A 21428-nucleotide genomic window follows, 5' to 3' on the forward strand; every position below is an offset into this window, starting at 1 on the left:
ACAATTAAACTAGTTCCATGTGCCTGTGTTTGATCGAGGTCCATTCATTGCAAGCCCCTACCTGTATGTGCCTAAATGGTTCTGAAATGACAAAATGGTACTGTCCTCCACTACTGCCTCTAGCAGCCTGTTCCAGACACTCAGCACCAACAGGCGCGAAACAAATTACCCCTTTCGTATCTCTCCCTTCTCACCTATGCCTTCGAGTTTTAGACTCCCCTACCATGGGGAAAAACTGCTGGCTATCTACCTTATCAATGCCTCTCATGATTTTATAGACTTTTATAAGGGTGCCCCTCGGTCTCCTACATGCTAAAGAAAAAAAGATTGCATGAATGAATGAGCTTAATTGTAAGCACTCTACAAAATGCAGTAGTGCAAGTTAATGAGGTGCCACTTGCTGCAATTGTTCGAAATTTGCTATTCGTACATTTGTCTCGCCTCGCAGCAAGATTTACGGTACAGTTCGAGGTCAGGTCTAACAGTTTCTTTCTCGTGTACCACAGAAAACCAATTCCAAGCGTCAGGTATACGATGACTTAACTCTACAGATGGACGAGGAGCAAAGCAACTCTGCAGCTGCACAGGTGAGCTCGCCATCCTAGCTAAAGGAAACATGCCACTATCCATCCATAAAACAAAATACAGGAACTAAACCCACACTGAGCCTGTGCTCGAGGTTGTTCAGGTGATTCAGTAGCCACAAAAGATCCACAAGCAGTTACCATAAACCTCTGGCGTACTGTGGCCAGGAAAGCATTGACAGGTTGAGCCCCTTTTATCTCAGAATAAAGGAGGGGCAGCCTAAGAGAGGTCTTCAATGTGAGTACTACTGTCAAGGCTTTCTGTCTTATATGCAGCAGGCAGAAGGAATGTATCTTTCCTATTTTACTACTTTTTTTTGATTGTGTAAGTTTTTGATTGTGAAATAACTTTAAAAAACGAGGACTGTGGAAAGAATTGCTGCACTTTTTAAAAGCAGATTCCCCGACTGTAAGTAAGTGCTGTTTACACAGCTGCTTGTTCGAGCAGTGGGGGAGGTCACTACAGACATGCTGATCCAGGGCTGTGTACACAGGGAGACTCCCCTGGCAACAAGCAGCTGATTGGTCTGTGGAATAGTGGTCACCTGTTACCTGCCAACAGTGACATGATATACTGTCCTGCTACCTGGCAGCCAACGGGGATGAACATTTGGTTAGAAGTCAGACAACTGCAAGGGAAGCTGTCCTTTTGTCTGCATTGGAAACACCTCAAGCCTGAAAAACAAGTTTTTATTTTCCCATGCCAACAGGTTATAACTTAATCTATAGTGAGACCATGTAATTGCTATTAAATACTGAACAAGAATTGCTATTTAACAAGCTGTCAACCTGGCTGAGAGACACTCACGTTATACAACTCCAGGAGCTGCAAAGCTTCATTTCCCAGGATGCTATCCCAATGAGGCATGATACAGAACCTCAATTTACCACATTTCCAGAAGGATAACTGCTACTTTGTCAGAGGCTCACTGATGATGTTACCTAGAATGGTGATGAAACGTCTGAAAACTAACCTTCCAGCTCAGCGAGCAATATCACATCCAGGATAACTGCTAATGCACGAGAAGGAAGGGTCATCAAGTGGAAGCATCGCTGTGGAAAATGCACCAAGGGAATAGTTAGCTGGCTGTGATTTGAAATGACAAGAGGGGTCTGATATGAAATGTTTCATCTTGTGGGGAGGCTGTCTGTCCCAAAGAAATCCAAATGGGAAAATTCAGCTGGCAGCTCAGAACACAGAACGTGGGTCCCGCTCCCATAGGGAGCGATTCAGGCGATTAGTGTCCATATGTTTACTAGTGAGAGGGGTAAAACAAGGGAGAGAGGAATGGGAGATTACAGATGTCAATGAGGAAAGACAGGAGGACACTTGAGCAGATCAGAAACAGTGGCATGTACTGGCTTGGGTGGATAGTCTGTCACTCAGGAATTCAATATTTAAGAAGAGCTTTTCCGACTTCAAACCATCTTCCAGTAAACAATACTTCCCCCACGAGCCCTTGTGATTGTGCCTAATTTGTTAACTGGTTCTGGTTCTTTAAGGGTCTTGTGCCTTGGTCACTGTTAGGCATGGGCTTTATTTCAGATGGAGGTACCATCCCAACTGGGACTTCATATGAGCGAAGAGGACTCCAGGCAGTATGGAGAGATGTTGGCGCAGATACTCCGTGGCCTCTTGGCATCAGACAGTGAGTCCGACAGCACTCCCACCCCTCTTTACAACCTGATTATCCCCCGAAAGCACTGCTTTCTGGCTGTAACATTTCAGTGTGACCCTGCACACCAGCCTGACAACAAGCAGTGTATCATTCGCCTGTGTTTGTTTACTTGTATTGCAATGCTTTCAAAATATTCATCAACATAAAAGTTTAAAAACCTGATTCCATCTTCCACCGAACACTCACTGTCTTGCTTCCAACAGATGCAATTATACACCATCTAGGACAAAGCAGCCCCCACCTTCCCTCTCAAAGAACACACTACACCCTCCTCCCAGTTTACTCCCTCCACCACTGACAGTTTGCACCATCTGTAAGATACACTGCAGTGCCTCGCCACGGCTTCTCTAACAGCATCTTCCAAAAGCCCGCCACAACAAACTAACGAACAGAACAGCCCCTTAAAAGGGCCATGGAGGCTGGACGAAAGGTCTCGGCCCGAAATGTCAGCTTTCCTGCTCGGCCTGCTGTGTTCATCCAGCTCCACACCGTGTTATCCCTGGAAATAAACATCTTGTAGGAAACTTCGAGCTAAAATGAAACGTCATTTTCTGGCCCAACGATGCACTCCAGCCACCATGCTGCCTACCAGTCACAGAAAGCCTCAAGTGCTCCCAGCAGACACTCCCCACTTCCAGATGCATTACAATTTCTGTTCACCCGTACTTTTGATTAACCGTTCTCTCATTTTTCCCCATCCCAGGCCAAGAAAAGTAAGCCATCCCTCCTGGTGCCTCATCAGAACTCAGTGTATAGATGGAGCTTGGAACTTCAAATCAGAAGTGATCATTTTTCCTCACTGTACTTCTGCCATGAATAAATAAAACCAAATCTTAAACAGCAACCTTTGTTTCAAAAGCAAAAAACAAACAAACAAAAAAAAAATCACAGTTCTACTCAGCTTGCAGGCACAGACAGGTTCAGGAGAGAGTTCTAAACCAAGGGAGGCCCTTGGCTGGTGTTAGCCACACAGGAAATTCACATGCTACCCAAATGAAATTGAAACTAGATCAGTGTGCAGTTACACAGTAACGTTAAGCTCCTGGTCTGAGTGCTGAGAAGGTGAGATTACCACATCTAAGTATCAACTTTTGATCATCTGTATGAAGCTACAAGGTAGACAAGTTTTAAGCCTGTCGGCCTGAAAATGGGGACGATCAAACCAGCACCAATTAACCACTGAAGCCCATCTGGTTCACCCATGTCCTTCAGGGAAGGAAACCTGCTGTCCTTACCCGGTCCAGCCCACATGCTTCTGCGATGCACCTGTCTCTCAAGTGCTGTCCACCTGCATTTGCAAGCCCCTCAGTTTAAGGGGCAGAGGGGGGGTTAGGCAACAAATGCCAGTGATACCCATATCCAGTGAAATAATTTTTTTAAAAAACCATCACAAATAACAAATACTATTGCTACCTTCACTGTCCTTCCAGTGGTGGGTTTGGAAGGTGCTGTCAGAGGAGTCTTGCAAGTTGCTGCAGCGCATCTTGCAGACGGTACACACGGCTGCTGCACATTGTGGTGGGAGAGGGAGTATTGAAGGTGGGGGTTAACATGTTGATCAAGCTGGGGGGAGGGAGGCGGGAGGGGGCTGTTTTGACCTGGATGATGGCGAGTGTCTTCAATGTTGTTGGAGCCGAACCCATCCAGGCAAGTAGGGAGGCATTCCACCACATTCCTGTCCCACTATCACCAAGGCACATGTCAGGCTCTGGGAGGGGAGTTGCTCACTGCAGGATTCCCAGCCTTTGACCTGCTTTTGTAGCCACAATATCAGTTTCTGGTCCATAGTAACCCTCTGAAAATTGATGAATTGGGGGGGGGGGGGGGGGGGGGGAAGAGAGCAGAGAGATTCAGAGATTGTAACATCATTGAACATCAAGGGGCTAATGGTTACGCTGTCTTGTTGGAGATGGTCTCTCCCAGGATGTGGACAATGGCGCTACCATCATCGAATGGCCCCATTGATCATCAAAGGGGTGATGGGTTAGATTCCTGTTGGAGGTGGACAATGCTAGGCATCAAGAGACATGCCATGCCCACAGTGTACTTGTCACTGCGCAAGTGGACCAGGCGCCTGCAACACAAGCCTAGGGAACACTGGGTCCTGCTACGTTTCACCTCCCTGACTGACTGCCTTTCACCTCTTGAATCCTGTCATAAACACAACGCAGAAAACTACTCACCTGTTTATTGTAAATAAAACCCTCCCCAAATACCAAAAAGAAAAGGGCTCACGGAGACCTTCGGCTGAAGGACTGGACCCCTGTGGACATTCCCAACCAGCTGCTGTCTTATTGAGCACCGGGGCAGAGCTGAGGAGCTGCTACCTCTTCCGTTCCCATGCTAAGTTCTCTCCATTCACCTCTCAAGCGGAGGGAGAGCTAACTGTGGGTCAGTCCAGCAACAGTCCCGACCGTCCGGAGAAGTAACAAATACTCAGTGGCAAATCAGCGAGGCCTGGCCGGCGGGGGGGGGGGGGGCGGCGTGGTTCACTGGAGCTAGGCTGAAACCTCATGAACTCAGAGCTTCTCGCTGTGAGACAGGGTGGCGAGGGTGACCACACGATGGGGGAAAGTGAAGCCTTGCTCCTTTGTTACCAGCCTCTGTACCCTGAGAACATGGCATGATCTGCTTTCTCCCCTCCCTGGTCTTCGAAGGCGTCTGTTGTCAACGGGCGATGGCACTGGATACTGAAGCAGGACCTGTGACCACGTCGGACAAGCGATGGCGTGGGGGAGGGTGCAGAGGCGATGTCATGACTTGACCGTGGTGCAGGATCCTGTGGGAGGGTGGCTTACTGATAAAACCAACCCTGCTCCCCCCATCCTCTTTCAGTCAAACTCATCACTCTCCTCTGGAGCTCGCCGTTCAAGACTCAACCAGTCAGCTGCAGAGACAACAAACATGGTCACTGGAAACTCACCACTCTTTACAACAACAAACATGCCAGCAAGGAGGTGGCCAGTCAGCCCCTCTTGCGCCTGCTTACCCCCTTTCATTGCAATTGTAGCTGATCTGATCGCCCACCTACCCCCAACAGCCACTGCTTGCTCATCGTGAATCTATCCACTGCCTCCTCAAAAATATTCAAAGGTTCTCCCCTCCATTGCTTTTTGAGGCAGATAGCTCCAAAGTCACTCAGCCTTCTGAGAGGAAAATAAAAATTCCTGATTTTCAAAGTGACCCACTTCGTTCTAGATTCTCCCCATAAAAAGGAAATATCCTCTCCACATCTCCCCCCCGCCACCACCCAATCAAGATCCCCTGAAGATTTGAGATGTTTCAATCGAGTCTACTTCTAAACTTCAGCATATACAAGTCCAGTCCATCCAGCGTTTCTTCCTACAGCAGCCCAACCCATTCCAGGAAGGTAAACCCTCCCTGAACTGCCTTCAAAGCACTGGAATCGTCCCTTAAATAAAAAAAGAGACCAATACTGTACACAGCCCTCCAACTGTGGTCTCACCAGGGCATGGTTAATCTGATCGTCCTCACCTTCACTTTCCTGCCTCTTTACAGGAATCTTCAACTCCTTCCCACCTTACTGATTAAACATCTATTTCAGTCTTGAATATATTTGATGACACAGCCCTCTGTGGTAAAGATCCCCATGGACTCACTCCCCTTGAAGGGAAGAAACTCTTCCTCATCTGTTTTCAATGAGCAACCCCCTTACTCTGAGATGTTGCCCCTATGGTCTTATACTCTCCCACACAAGGGGGAAACAACCTCTCCACATCTCCCCTATCAAGTCTCCCTAAGAATGCTGTATGTTTAAATAAGGTTGCCTCTTGTTATTCTAAACCCCAACAAGCATAGGCCCATCATAAAGCCATTTGTTCTGCGACTCCTTCATCAGCTCTACACTCCCCATCAATCCCTCCAGCACAGCCGGTGCCTTTCCCTGCAACCGCAGGAGGTGCTACACCTCCCCACCTCTCTCACCTCCATCCCAGGCCCCAAACAATCCTTACAGATCTGGCACAGACTCCCCTGAACTTCATCCGACCTTACCTATTGCATCCGGTCCTCCCTACGTGGTTTCCTCCATAATCGGGAGACCAAACGCAGACTTGGGGACCGCTTTTCAGAGCGTCTTTGCTCTGTACGCGCCAACCAACCTGACCATCTGGTTGCCATCCATTTTAACTCCCCCTCCCCCAGTGATATGTCCATCCTTGGCCAAACGTAAACTGAAAGAACACCGCCTGATATTTCGCCTTGGCAGCTTACAGCCCCAATGGTCTCAAGAGTGGCTTCAGCAGGTTCACAATCCCTCCAACCCCAGCCTTATCCCATGTCCAACCCTCTCCCTCCTGACCTAATCTGTCCATCTTTACACTCAACAATCACAATAACCCCCTACCCACATCCACCTATCACCATCTTTCCCTAGCCCCAATTCATTTCTGGGCTGATCTCCCCCTCCCCAAAGGGTTTCAGCCTGAACACTGGCTTACCTACTCCTCAGATGCTGTCTGACCTGCTGCACTTTTCAAGCCTCACACCTGTAGACCCCAAGGACTCCCAAATCTTTTTGTTCTACAGCTTTCTGCAGTCTTTCTCCACTTAAATAATACACAGTTCCTCTATTCTTCCTGCCCAAATGTGTAACCTCTCATTTCCACACACTGTATCCCAGTTGTCAAGATTGTGACCACCCACTTAAACTGTCGCTATCCCCTGCAGACTGTGTGTCATTCTCGCTATTTATCCTCCCACCTGTTATTGGCTCACCCACAAAGTCGGGGACAGTACTTTCCTCCTCTGAGCCCTAGTGACTAAAAATGATATTGGGCTCCAGCACTGATCCCTGTGGGTCACCACTAATAACATCCTGAAAATAGCCTCCTTACCCACCTCCCTACCCATTCATTACCCAGTGCTAATGCACTATATCCACACCATAGGCTCTTGTCTTATTTAACTGCCTCATGCTTAGGACCTTAGAGACTGCCATTTGAAAATCCAAATGTATTACCTCTTCTGGCCCCCTCCCATCTATTCTGCTCTCCACCTTCTGAAGGGGTCATTAGAGACATGTACTAAATATTGGCCGTTCCTGTGACACCTAGAGGAAAAGACAAACTCAATGAAGCTGCCACCCTGTCTCGGTGGGATCATACCAGGCCCAGAGGCGGAGCACAGCAGCTCACTGCTGTCAATCTGTCCCGCGTTATAAAGTGCAAGCTGCTCCAGTATTCTCTGCTTCGCTGGGTTCATAACAATCTGGTGGCTGGGGCCTGACGAATCTGCAAATGGAAGGAGAAAAGGGAAAGAAGGAAAGACAGAGAAAGAGTTAGGGAGAGGCTGTCACAATCCATGATGCTTGGCCCTTGAGCCACGTTGCACCCCACCCCAAGCACACGTGACCCCAGAAAGGGAGTGAACACTTTCTCGGTGGGAGTGGTGTCTACGGAAGACAGCACAGTCCACTGGACAAAGTGCGAATGGAGAGGGTTTTAAAAGGGCCCCATCAGCAACTATAATAAGCTCCATAGAGGGCATCATCATCCCACGAGCCCTTGAAACCCTGTCTCGTGCTCCCTCCAGGGGTGGTGTTGGGGGATTTCTTCACTTAGCAGGACGGGGGGAATCATTGGAAATCTTGACGTCAAAGGCTCTGTCTTTGAGTATACTTAGGTTAGAGATTAATAGGATTTTGAGGGGAATGACTAGCACTGAGGTAGATGATGGAGTTGATGCACAGAACCAGACGAGAGGCTATCAATCACTTTCTTCTCCATCCCTGAGAACTAACCAATCCAGAAAGATTGTACCCATCAACTCAACGTCCGCCTGCCTACCACTCTGCAAGGACAGGGGGAGCGCGAGCATGGGCAGGCGCGCGAGAGCGACTGCGACTCTACCCAACCAGCCGATAGAAGCTGTCTCTTCGTTTGCTGCTTAATGCCGGAAAAGGGTCATATTTTGGGAGCCCCTCAGCTGGGCGGGTCGCTCGGGAATACTCAGCCTCAGAGCTAGCTCTAACCCCCTGGGTGAATGGAGGAGACATTCGTTTGTAGTGGCTGCAGTGTCAGAGCGTAACCACTGGGTGGCAGACAAGGTACAGCATCAGCAAAGCCATTGACTGTAGCTGCCGCAGTCCATTGGGCCCACTTCTGTGTGCCCGCCCTATGAAAGCCCCTCCGGTTCTTCATCCCATACCCTCTCAATCCATCTCCCCGACAGGGCACCACCCTCCTGCTGCCTCTGGCGAGATTTCCTTCCTCACCTACTTGATTGAAGCCCCCGGTTTATGATCCTGAACACCTCTATTCAAAACCTCCCTCACCCACAATCTTCTCCACTCCCAGGAAAAAGGTTCACAGCTTCTCTCGGTCTCTCTTCACGAACCGAAGACTGGAATCATGGAGAGGGAGGCTGCTCCTGCACAAAGGGCAGCTTCACTCAAAAACTTGCCACTTCCTTGAAATTTGTTCCCCTCCCCATCTCAAAGGGGGTGCGTGCCTGATGGGGCGAGCCACACTGAGGTCATTGGCAATTGTGAACAAACCGATAAAGTGGGCAAACAGGCCCCTCCCCGCACAGGTGTGGCATCTCCTTGGAGCTGCTTCCGACACACGTGTCCTGCATCCAGCCAACACCGCACAACACCATCTCCCCGACATCTCCACAGCGGTAATTAATTTCCAGAATAAGGTGGGTGAACTTGCAGCATGGGTTAGTACCCGGGACTTCGATGTTGTGGCCATTTCGGAGACATGGATAGAGCAGGGACAGGAATGGTTGTTGCAGGTTCTGGGATTTAGATGTTTCAGTAAGAACAGAGAAGATGGTAAAAGGGGCGGAGGTGTGGCATTGTTGGTCAAGAACAGTATTACAGTTGCAGAAAGGATGTTTGGGGACTCGTCAACTGAGGTAGTACGGGCTGAGGTTAGAAACAGGAGAGGTCAGCCTCTTGGGAGTTTTCTATAGGCCTCCGAATAGTTCCAGAGATGTAGAGGAAAGGATAGCAAAGATGATTCTCAATAAGAGTGAGAGAGACAGGGTAGTTGTCACGGGGGACTTCAACTTTCCAAATATTGACTGGGAACACTATAGTTCCAGTACTATAGATGGGTCAGTTTTTGTCCAGAGAAGGTGCAGGAGGGGTTCCTGACACAGTATGTAGATAGGCCAACAAGGGGCGAAGCCACATTAGATTTGGTACTGGGTAATGAGCCCGGCCAGGTGTTAGATTTGGAAGTAGGTGAGCACTTTGGTGATAGCGATCACAATTCTGTTATGTTTACTTTAGTGATGGAAAGGGATAGGCGTATACCACTGGGCAAGAGTTATAGCTGGGGGAAAGGCAATTACGATGAGATTAGGCAAGATTTAGGGAGCATAGGATGGGGAAGGAAACTGCAGGGGATGGGCACATTAGAAATGTGGAGCTTATTCAAGGAAAAACTCCTGTGTGTCCTAGATAAATATGTACCTGTCAGGCAGGGAGGAAGCTGTAGAGTGCGGGAGCCGTGGTTTATGAAGAAAGTGGAATCTCTGGTCAAGAGTAAGTAGGAGGCTTATGTTAGGATGAGATGTGAAGGCTCAGTTAGGGCACTTGAGGGCTACGAGGTAGCCAGGAAACACCTAAAAAGAGAGCTCAGAAGTTCCTCCTGGCTCTTGAGAAGTTGTTGGCGGATAGGATCAGGGTAAACCCTAAGGCTTTCTATAGGTATTTAAGGAATAAAAGAATGACAAGAGTAAGATTAGGCCCAATCAAGGATGGTAGTGCGAAGTTGTGTGTGGAGTCAGATGAGATAGGGGAAGCGCTAAATGAATATTTTTCAACAGTATTCACTCTAGAAAATGACAATGTTGTTGAGGAGAATACTGAGATACAGGCTACTAGACTAGGTGGGATTGAGGTTCACAAGGAAGAGGTATTAGAAATCCTACAGAAGGTGAAGATAGATAAGTCCCCTGGGCCAGATGGGATTTATCCTCAGATCCTCTGGGAAGCCAGGAAGGAGATTGCCGAGCCTTTGGCATTGATCTTTAACTCGTCATTGTCTACAGGAATAGTGCTAGACGACTGGAGGACAGCAAATGTGGTTCCCCTGCTCAAGAAGGGGAGTAGAGACAACCCTGATAATTATAGACCAGTGAGCTTTACCTCAGTTGTTGGTAAAGTGTTGGAAAAGGTTTTAAGGGATAGGATTTATAATCATCTAGAAGAGAATAAATTGATTAGGGATAGTCAGCACGGTCTTGTGAAGGGAAGGTCGTGCCTCACAAACCTTATTGAGTTCTTTGAGAAGGTGACCAAACAGGTAGAGGAGAGTAAACCGGTTTATGTGGTGTATATGGATTTCAGCAAGGCGTTCGATAAAGTTCCCCACAATAGGCTATTGTACAAAATGCGGAAGAATGGGATTGTGGGAGATATAGCAGTTTGGATTGGAATTAGCTTGCTGAAAGAAGACAGAGGGTGGTGGTTGATGGGAAATGTTCATCCCGGAGACCAGTTACTAGTGGTGTACCACAAGGGGTCGGTGTTGGGTCCACTGCTGTTGGTCATTTTTATAAATGACCTGGATGATGGCGTAGAAGGATGGGTTAGTAAATTTGCAGACGACACTAAGGTCGGTGGAGTTGTGGACAGTGACGAAGGATGCTGTAGGTTGCAGAGAGACATAGATAAGCTGCAGAGCTGGGCTGAGAGGTGGCAAATGGAGTTTCATGCAGACAAGTGTGAGGTGATGCACTTTGGTAGGAGTAACCGGAAAGCAAAGTACTGGGCTTAATGGTAAGATTCTTAGTAGTGTAGATGAGCAGAGAGATCTCGGTGTCCACGTACACAGATCCTTGAAAGTTGCCACCCAGGTTGACAGGGTTGTTAAGAAGGCATACAGTGTTTTAGCTTTTATTAATAGAGGGATCGAGTTCCGGAACCAAGAGGTTTTGGTGAAGCTGTACAAAACTCTGGTGCGGCCGCACTTGGAGTATTGTGTACAGTTCTGGTCACCGCATTATAAGAAGGATGTGGAAGCTTTGGAAAGGGTGCAGAGGAGATTTACTAGGATGTTGCCTGGTATGGAGGGAAGGTCTTACGAGGAAAGGCTGAGGGACTTGAGGCTGTTTTCATTAGAGAGAAGAAGGTTGAGAGGTGACTTAATTGAAACACAAAATAATCAGAGTGTTAGATAGGGTGGATAGGGAGAGCCTTTTTCCTAGGATGGTGACGGCGAGCATGAGAGGGCATAGCTTTAAATTGAGGGGTGAAAGATATAGGACAGATGTCAGAGGTAGTTTCTTTACTCGGAGAGTAGTAAGGGAATGGAACGCTATGCCTGCAACGGTAGTAGATTCGCCAACTTTAGGTACATTTAAGCCATCATTGGACAAGCATATGGACGTACATGGAATAGTGTAGGTTAGATGGGCTTGAGATCGGTATGACAGGTCGGCACAACATTGAGGGCCAAAGGGCCTGTACTGTGCTGTAATGTTCTATGTTCTAACACTCCAGATGCGATATCAAGAGATAACAAGGTATCGAGCTGGTTGAACACAGCAGTCCGAGCAGCAAAGGAGCAGGAAAGCTGACGTTTCATCAGAAACGTCAGACCCTTCATCAGAAAATGTCTAGGCCCAAAACGTCAGCTTTCCTGCTGCTCTGATGCTGTGTTCATCCAGCTCTACACCTTGTTATGTCAGATTCTCCAGTATCTGCAGCTCCTACTATCTCTGATGCTATATCAAGATGGTTTGGGGAATGTTTGTCAGACCAGTTGCTGCCACACAGAACCCAAATGCCACATTTCCCAAGTTCCAAAAGTGCCCTCACTTCAAAACACACTCCCTGGGGTGTACCAGGCTTTACTAGCTTGTCAATGACCCTGTGATTGTGTGAAGATTCAGAGAAACAAGGTTGACAGCTAAAAACAGTCCTTGAGCACGTGCGATTCGGGGAAAGCTGGCAGACCGGGGTTGTTAGATGAGAGCTGTGACACTGAGGAGATCAGTAAGCTCTCTATAAAAGACTGAAACTTTGTCAGACCTTTGCAGAAAATGCGGTCCCACCATGACCAAACACTTAACACCAAGGAAGATTGTCATGTTTAAAGTTTAACTTCGTTCCTTTCTTCTTTCTTTCTCATTCTTACGTTTTTGATTCTAGATATTTGTACCCAAAATGACGGTGTGTGGGGTAATGGTGAAAATTTTTCACTGTACTCCCATGAGTGTGTGACAATAAAATCTAAGACTAAATCAAAGACAGCAAGAACCGCCAATGCTGCAGTCAGAGGTAACACAATGTGGAGCTGGAGGAACTCAGCAGGCCAAGCAGCAGAGGTGCAGGACAGGTTCCTGCTCCCCTGATGCTGCCTGGCCTGCTGTCATCTCTAAAACTTAAAAAAAAAATCAAACTGTGCTCATAGAATCTACTGAATCCCTGCAGTGGGGAAGCCCATCGAGTCTCTAATGGCCCCCTGCAGTGGTCCCCAGCATTACAGATACCAGTCTTCAGCCAATTTGATTGAATCCACAGGATATCAAGAAACGGTTGCAGACACTGGATACTGCAAAGCCCCGAGAACATTCCAGCAATAGTACTGAAGACTTGTGCTCCCCTAGCCAAGCTAATCCTGTAAAGTTACAACACTGGCATCTACCGAGAATGTGGGAAATTGCCTGGGTACATCCTGTACGTTAAAAAACAGGACAAATCCAATCCAGCCAATTACCGCCCCATCGGTCTACTCTCGATCACCAGTAAAAAGTGATGGAAGGTGTCACTAACAGTGCTATTGAGCAGTACCTGCTCAGCGACGCCCGGTTTGGGTTCCGCCAGGGCCACTCAGCTGCTGACATCATGACAGCCTTGCTTCAGACATGAACAAGAGAGCTGAGTTCCAGAGGTGAGGCGAGAGTGACAGCCCTTGACATGAAGCCTGCATTTGACAGACTGTGGTATCAAGGAGGCCGAGCAAACCCAGAATCAATGGGTACCAGGGGGCAAAATCTCTGCTGGTCGGAGTCGTACCTGGTATAGCTTCAGGACACCTCTGCAGGATTTCGTCAGGATAGTGCCCTGGGCCAAGCCAGCTTCAGCTGCTTCATCACTGCCCTTCCCTCCACCGTGAGGTTAGAGGTAGGAATGTTTGCTGATGATTGCACAATGATCGGCATCATTCACCGCTCCTCAGCGACTGAAGCCGTCCATGTTCAAATGCAGGAAGACCTGGACAGTATCCAGGCTTGGGCTGACAAGTAGTAAGCTACATTCACACTACACAGGGACGAGGCAATGACCATTTCCAACAAGAGAGTCTCTAATCACCGTCCCTTGACATTCACTGGTGTTACCATCACTGAACTATCAACTTCCTGGATGTTATCACTGATCAGAAACTCAACTGGACTCACCACATAAACACAGTGGCTACAAGAGCAGGTCAGAAGCTGGGAATACTGCGGCGAGTAACTCAGCTCCTGACTCCTCAAAGCCTGTCCCACCATCTACAAGGCACAACTCAGGAGTGTGATAGAATACTCCCCGCCTGCCTGGATGGGTGCAGCCCCAACACTCAAGAAGCTTGACACCATCCAGAACAAAACAGCTGCTTAACTGGCACCACATCCATAAGCACCCACTCCCTCCACCACTGATGCTCAGTGGCAGCAGTGTGTACTATCTACAAGATGCACTGCAGAAATTCCCCAAAGACACTCAGACAGCATCTCCCAAACCCACAATCACTTCCATCCCAAAAGACAAGGGAATCAGACATATGGGAACACCACCACCTTCAACTTCCCCTCTAAGCCACTCACTATCCTGACTTAGAAATAGATCACCGCTCCTTCCCTGTCACTGGGTCAAAATCCCAATGCGAGTCAGCCTATAGCAGGTGGACTGCAGCTCACCACCACCTTCTCCAGAGGCAACTAGGGACAGGGCAAGAAATGCTGGGCCCAGCCAGTCATGTCCACATCCCACAAATGAATGAACTAAAATAAAACATCCCACCCAGCTACCCTGCATTTCCCACGGCCAATCCACCCTAACCTGCACAGCTCCGGACTATGCCAAGAAGCCTGAACAGCCGCAGAAATTGCAACCTCACCAAGAGTCTCCGAAAGCTGGAATCGAACCCGGGTCCCTGGTGCTGGGAGGCAGCAGGGCTAACCGCTGAGCCACTGTGCCGCCCCTTGGTTTTTAAGCTAGGATTCTACTACTTCAAGTGGGTTGCAAAAGGCCCAGCACAAAGACAAATCCTCACGGCTTTTACAGACCGATCCCGATGTAAAGCCACCTCTGTCGTGGATCTTATCTGGGTGCCACGGAGAGGTTTTTAAATCTTTTAGGAACTTCCTGCTTTACCTTGAGAAGAGTCCGAGACAGAAAAGGCTGCAGATCTCCTCGAGTCTCTGACAGCCTCTGGTCGGGATAATCCGGGTTGGTTGCTTGGTGCCAGGCACTGAGTGTCCTTGTGCAGAGTCAGGGGAGTGTAAGCTGTTACTGACGATCTGTTACCACAGTCCCACCGGGAACCACCACTGGGGCTGTCAAAACCGAGTCGAGGCGGAAAGCTGTTGACACCACCTCCAGCATCGATGGAGCTTTCGTCACTCTCTACAGGCTGGCATAGGCTGCTGCAGGAGGAGAGGGAATCCACTGGGTAAGAGTCACTGGGTCCATACTTCGCCCGCAATGGGTACATGGAGGCTCCGGGGTGGGTCTGCCAACAGCTGGGAGGCAGTGGCTGGTGTAACTGCGAGCCGAATCTGTACGTGTCCTCCACAGGACTGAGTGAGGTGCTTCGCAATCTGTCGGCCAGGACGTCCGCGGGCTCTGGCCCCCCACCGAGCCAACAGCCGGCAGCATCAGGCAGACTTCCAGTTGGGCCCGAGGCCTGGCCAAGATTCTTTAGAGCCTTCAGCTGTTCGTAAACCTGCGGGGGGGGGGGGGGGGGTTGGAAAAAGTGAGGCACTGCCCATTGGGTACTGTTCCCCACCACCCCCCCCCACAATATACCAGCCCCAGAACCACCCCCCCCCATGCACCCTCCCTGTTTCTGCCGCCCCCCTGACCCCCCACGCCCCCTCCCCATCTCTGCTGCCCCTTCTGACCCCTGCGCCCCCTCCCCGTCTCAGCCGTACGTCCCCTTCCCACCCCTACACCCCTCCCCGTCTGTGTCACGTCCTCTGGCCCCCTTTGAGAGGTGCTCTACAAAACCCAGCCTCTTGGACGAACCTCGTGTGGGTTGGGGTTGGGGTTGGTGGGGGCGGGGGGCGTGTCCGGCAAAACAGCCTGTAGTTTGGCTTTGGGTGTGAAGAGACTTCCTGACCGTGCCCTGGGGCAGTGTTTAAATACAGACCACAGCTGCCTCACTGTGAAAGCGAGGTATGGGGAGTGACTGCTCTCGTTACCTTGGTCATTTTCGGTCTCCTCCTTCTCCAGCGCTCCAGGCACTGACAGGCCAGAGAGCAGAGCTGCAGGGGCAGGTGGCCTGGGCACTCTCCTGCCTTCCTGTCCAGCTGGCTGCGGCAGATCCGAGTGGCGGCCCGCATGCTCTGCCCCTCAGCCTCACCGTCATCCTCCTCGACAAGATCCTTCTGCAGGGCAGGAAGACAGCCTCAGGGCGGTGCGTTACACACAAGACGGAGCGCCCACATCCCCCACCCCCACCCCTTCCAAACACTTGGTAAAAGGGACAGCACACGGAGGGCAGAGACATGGCGGGAATCGCTGAGCGCTCCCAGAAACATGGCTAACTGTACAGACCAGCGACACCCATCACTCACTCATGTACCGCACAGAAACAGACCCTTCGGTCCAACCCATCCATGCTGACCCAGATATCCTAAATTAACCCAGTTCCATTTGGCCCATATCCCTCTAAACCCTTCCTATCCATGTACCCATCCAGATGCCTTTTAAATGTTGTAAATGTACCAGACCCCAACACTTCCTCTGGCAGCTCGTTCCATGCACACACTACCCTGTGTGAAAAAGCTGTCCCTCAGGTCCCTTTCACTTCTCACCTTAAACCTGCGCCCCTCTAGTTTTGGATTCCCCTACCCCTGGGGGAAGAAGACCTCATCTATTCACCCTATCCATGCCCCTCATGGTTGTTATAAAAGTCTATAAAGGTCACCCCTCAGCCTCCAACACTCCAGGGAAAATAGCCCCAGCCTATTCAGTCTCCCCCCTACAGCTCAAACCCTCCAATCTATGTCAATCTCTTCAGAAACCTTTCAAGTCTCATGATATCATTCCTATAACCAGCCCTTCATCCTCAGCTCCCAGGGTGGTCAGTAAATGTACTGTTTCTGTTTGAGGGACTGCCCCAGCGAAAGGGCTGGCTTACCAGCCCACCTCCCCCGCAGCCTGACACCTCCGGCCGGCCATTACCATCACTATCCCACCCATCCACCACATCCTCCCCTCCCCCAACAACAGGGAGGCCAGGCAGAACCTGGGATTACCAGGTACTTGGAGCTAGCTGATCCATCACTCTCCAGGGCTTTGCGTCCAGTCAGGATCTCCAACAGGACCTGTCGAGGGATGAGGGAGGAGGAAAAGGGAAGAGGTCACTTGGAAAAGTGTACATGACACTGTTGTAACGTCACTGAGAGGGAGGCCTGCACAGCAATGCAGATCGGAGAGCAAGGTGAGGCCGTCCAGTCCCTCAATCATTAGCGCCACAGCGGATCAGACTGCCCTTCCTCTCTACCCCAACTGCACAGCACCCCCCAACCTGCCAAGGCAAGTGAACTGCCTCTAGTGTCAGTCTATCCCTCATTCAGTGAGAGGAGCAGAACTGTACACGGTGCTCCCGATGGGGTCTCTCCTACACCCCGTACAGATGGAGCAAGGTTTCTGTACTCCCATTTCCCTTTTTAACATTCCATTTACGGTCTGAAGCAATTCCTGCTCCTGTGTGCTAATTCTCCTCTTTCATGGGGTAAGGGTATCGTTGGCCGGGCCAGCATTCACTGCCCATCCTTAGCTGCCCCCTGAGAAGGCAGTGGTGGGCTGACTTGGTAAACCATATAGGCCATGTGGCACTGGGACAGAGCTCAAGGACCTTAACCCAGGGACACGAGCAACAGTTAATGCAATCGTCAGACAGAGGGGCACTTACACGGGTCAGAATGTGACTGATTGCCACCCCCACCCCTCCCACATCACCCACCTCCCCCACCAACACCATCCTCACAACCTGGCAGGGGCAGAACGGGGTTAGATACAGAGCAAATAGATAGACTTGAGAATTCAGCAGATGGATTTCAATCCAGGCAAACGCGAGGTGACGCATTTTGGAAGATCAAATTAAAGAGAGAACTATACAGTAAATGGAAAAGTCCTAGGGAAAATTGATGAACAGAGAGATCTGGGTGTTCAGGTCCATTGTTCCCTGAAGGTGACAACGCAGGTCAATAGGGTAGTCAAGAAGGTATATGGCATGCTTTCCTTCATTGGGCGGGGTATTGAGTACAAGAGTTGGCAGGTCATGTTGCAGTTGTATAGGACTTTGGTTCGGCCACATTTGGAGTACCGTGTACAGTTCTGGTCGCCACATTACCAAAAGGACGTGGATGCTTTGGAGAGGGTGCAGACGAGGTTCACCAGGATGTTGCCTGGTATGGAGGGTGCTAGCTCTGAAGAGAGGTTGAGTAGATTAGGATTATTTTCGTTAGAAAGACGGAGATTGAGGGGGGACGTGATTGAGGTCTACAAAATCATGAGGGGTATAGACAGGGTGGATAGCAAGAAGCTTTTTCCCAGAGTGGGGGACTCAATTACTAGGGGTCATGAGTTCAAAGTGAGAGGAGAAAAGTTTAAGGGAGATATGTGTGGAAAGTTCTTTCCACAGAGGGTGGTGGGTGCCTGGAACGTGTTGCCAGCAGAGGTGGTAGACGCAGACACGTTAGCTTCTTTTAAGATATATTTGGACAGGTACGTGGATGGGCAGGGAGCAAATGGACACAGACCCTTAGAAAATAGATGACAGGTTAGACGGAGGATCTCGATCGGCCCAAAGGGCCTGTGCCTGCGCTGTAATTTTCTTTGTTCTTTGTTCAAAGCTCCCTCTACACTGTCCCCCCCATCAAACACTCCCAACACAGGGACAGCACAGGGCTAGGTACAGAGGAAAGCTCCCTCTACACTGTCCCCAGTCGAACACACCCAGGGCATGGACAGCATGGGGTTACATACAGAGTAAAGCTCCCTCTACAGTGTCCCCAGTCGAATACTCCCAGGGCAGGGGCAGTGGTGGAAAGGCTGTACTGACCACTCCAAAGCTGTAGGTGTCCAATTCCACAGACAGCTGCCCGCTCTTGATGTATTCGTCAGGAAGGTATGCCAGGGTTCCCTGCAGGGGTTGTGTCTTTGCCACGGTACAGCTTTTACCAGTATTACTGGAGTATCGGCTGAACCGCGCCAGCCCAAAGTCGCCAAGCTTCGGAACAAAATTTTCATCCAGGAGGATGTTGGAACTGAGAAAGGGACAGGCACATTGAGATGATAATGAGGACAAGTACATTGTGGAAACAGTGCTCCAAAACAGTGGGAGCTCTCCCCAGGCCTGATCAGGCTTCAGTTAAATGGCTCCCACTCGATGCCCACCCTCTGACAGTGCAGCACCCCCGCGGCATCCAGTCTCCGATAGCATGGCCTCCACCCCCAATAGGACAGAGCGCGAGAGAGACAGCACGCGCCTGTGTGACAGACTCTGCACGACAAGTGAATCCCAGAACGTTGCAAGTGCCAGCCTGTTACCTCTTGACGTCACCATGTATGAGGCTGGGCTTGCTTGAGTGCAGGAACTGGATCGCGCGAGCAGTTCCTAAAGCCACATCCAGTCGCCTCGGCCACAGCAGCGGAGCAGTGCCGTCCTGCAGAGAGCAAGGGAAACGGTCAGGGCGTACAGTAAGACAAGCAGGGGTAAAAAAAATACACGGCTATCAGATCTTTCAAGGACCGACCCTACCCTGGGGATTCAGACTGGGGCAGTGCTACAGGAGAGGCACGCAGGAACTGGGGAGTACAGGCTCGAGGTGCCAGCTGAGGGGATAAGCTAACTGACCTTAGCCTCAACGTGTCAACTCCATTACCTCAATCCTACAAAAGCCCTCTGCTCCTACCAAACACAGACCGGACGCTGAAGAGCTAACCAAGTAACATCTCTCTGCCAGATTATCCATTCTGGCTCTGTGGCAGAGTGTGAGACAATGCCACTGGACCCACAGTCCCTGGTTAATGCTCAGGGAAGCGACAGCTTTTAAATATCAATCACTATCAGGAATCTGAAGCCAGGCTCAGAGATGGTGACTGAGACAGCAATCAGTGATCATCATCAGATCCTGCAAGGTTCACAAGTAGTCCCTGGTGCCTGAGTCCACAGGCAGATAGCGCTGGGCCTATCTCTTAGCACAATGGGGCCCCAAGTCAGCCACTCTGCTCGAGGGCAGTTCGGGACGGGCAACAAATGCTGGCCTTGTGGGTGGCACCCACATGAATAGCAGCCAAGGCACTGCACAGTCAAGGACAATATCCTTAAAGCAGATGAATTATGACACTAATGAGCAGGAGCGACCTCGCTAACCGAACGGTAAAAATTACCCATCACGGTCCGTGGCAAAAAGCCAAAAACACAAGAAAAATAAAGGGGGCAGATCCTGCACCATGGAGCCCAAAGCCCCACTCCATACCTGGCACTGCAGACGGTCCTGCAGCGATCCGTTGGGCATGTAAACATACACCAGGCAGTACACACCATCCTGCACACAGCCGCCAGCCAAATCCACGATGTTTGGGTGTCGGTACCTGAGCAGGCAAGAACAGTGTGACTGACGGGGCTGGGTCAGAGCCTGCGCGAGAGCAGACCCGGTAGGAGAAACGCACACTACGGCGCCCCAGCGCCCCCACCCCTGCACTTACTGGTACAGCTTCTCCAGTTCTGTGTGAAAACTCGCTCTTACAGTCTTCCAATCCAAATCAGAATCCTACAAGATACAGAGGGGGAGGGGGAGCAGATTCAGATCGAGCAGCACCACCACCATTCACTCAGAGAATCGGAGACCTGGTTACAACCCAATCCCAGTAACCTTTCGCCCCTCAAATATCAAAAACCCTGCCTTGACATACTGTGCGTGAACAATTACACTGGCAGATTAAGATTCAAACTTTAAAAGGACACATTGGTGGAGTGAGCAAATTGATGTCAAATCAAGTTCAATGTGGAGAAAGGAGCGGTGAGGCACTTTGATACAAAAGAACACAGCAGTACAATGGCGGCACTGCTGTCTCACAGCTCCAGGGTCTCCTCCGGGTGTTCTGGTTTCATCCCACAGTCCAGGGAAGAGAAGGTTAGGGTGACTGGTCACGCTAAAATAGCCCTGTAGTCTGCAGGCTAGGTGGGTTAACTGTATTAAGTGTGGGTTTACAGGGATAGTGTGGGATGGAATGGAATGGAATGGAATTGGATACAGAAGAATGGAATTGAAGTCCAAGATCAGACATAACCAACTTGAATGGCATAGCAGCCAAATGCCCCACTCCTCATCCACCTGGTTCTTCCATTTCTGTTTGAAAAGACCTCCTATTACTAGTGGGTCTTCTGTCACATCAGCGCAGAGGTACTGCCTACCCCTAACCATTAGCCACTGTGTGACAAAAGGTGTGTACAGAGGGAATTCACCTCCTGGGATTCATTACACAGACCGGGAACGCAGCCAGACCCAACAACAACCAAAGGTCACTCAACAGCAGAAACAAAATGCAGCTTGCCTCCTTCAGTCTCTTCACGGCATACTCTGTGTGGCGCATCGATGCCCGGTACACACAGCCGAACCCTCCTTCACCTATCTTCCGCCTGTCTGCAAAGTTACAGGTACCAGCTCTGAGCTCGTGGAGCGGCCAAGAGAACACGGGCTTGGTCATGGCAGAGGAGGGCATTGAACATGAAGCAGGCACCTGGGAGGAGCGAGGCAGAGCGGAAACAAAATAAAAAGGGAAGTACATATTACATGTGTGATCTGATAAATTTCCCCAGAAACACTTGACCCTGTTTCGACATTCGATTCAATCTCACTGAAAAGAAAGGCGTTGAAAGAGAGGACTGAAAATACAAGCATATCAGGACAAACTAACAGAGGGCCGTGGAGGCTGGAGATTGGGAGGGTCGCACCTTCGCAGCTG

At 50.0% G+C, this 21428-nt stretch overlaps 1 protein-coding gene across 1 annotated transcript in view; it reads right to left on the bottom strand.

The window, feature by feature from the left end:
• Positions 1-4743: 4743 nt before the first annotated feature.
• Positions 4744-21428, bottom strand: part of irak1 (interleukin-1 receptor-associated kinase 1) — a 33343-nt gene continuing 16658 nt past the window's right edge. The window contains exons 5-14 of the mRNA XM_059643195.1: positions 21018-21203; positions 20169-20233; positions 19940-20054; positions 19008-19123; positions 18520-18724; positions 16709-16777; positions 15650-15835; positions 14601-15171; positions 7390-7515; positions 4744-5150 (exon numbers count right to left, since the gene is read on the bottom strand). Of these exons, the coding sequence (XP_059499178.1) occupies positions 5095-5150; positions 7390-7515; positions 14601-15171; positions 15650-15835; positions 16709-16777; positions 18520-18724; positions 19008-19123; positions 19940-20054; positions 20169-20233; positions 21018-21203 (1695 nt within the window). The 3' untranslated portion in view covers positions 4744-5094. The remainder of the gene's footprint in view (positions 5151-7389; positions 7516-14600; positions 15172-15649; positions 15836-16708; positions 16778-18519; positions 18725-19007; positions 19124-19939; positions 20055-20168; positions 20234-21017; positions 21204-21428) is intronic.

Source organism: Stegostoma tigrinum, chromosome 49 (genome assembly GCF_030684315.1).
Source record: "Stegostoma tigrinum isolate sSteTig4 chromosome 49, sSteTig4.hap1, whole genome shotgun sequence".
In the NCBI taxonomy this organism is placed as follows: Eukaryota; Metazoa; Chordata; class Chondrichthyes; order Orectolobiformes; family Stegostomatidae; genus Stegostoma; species Stegostoma tigrinum.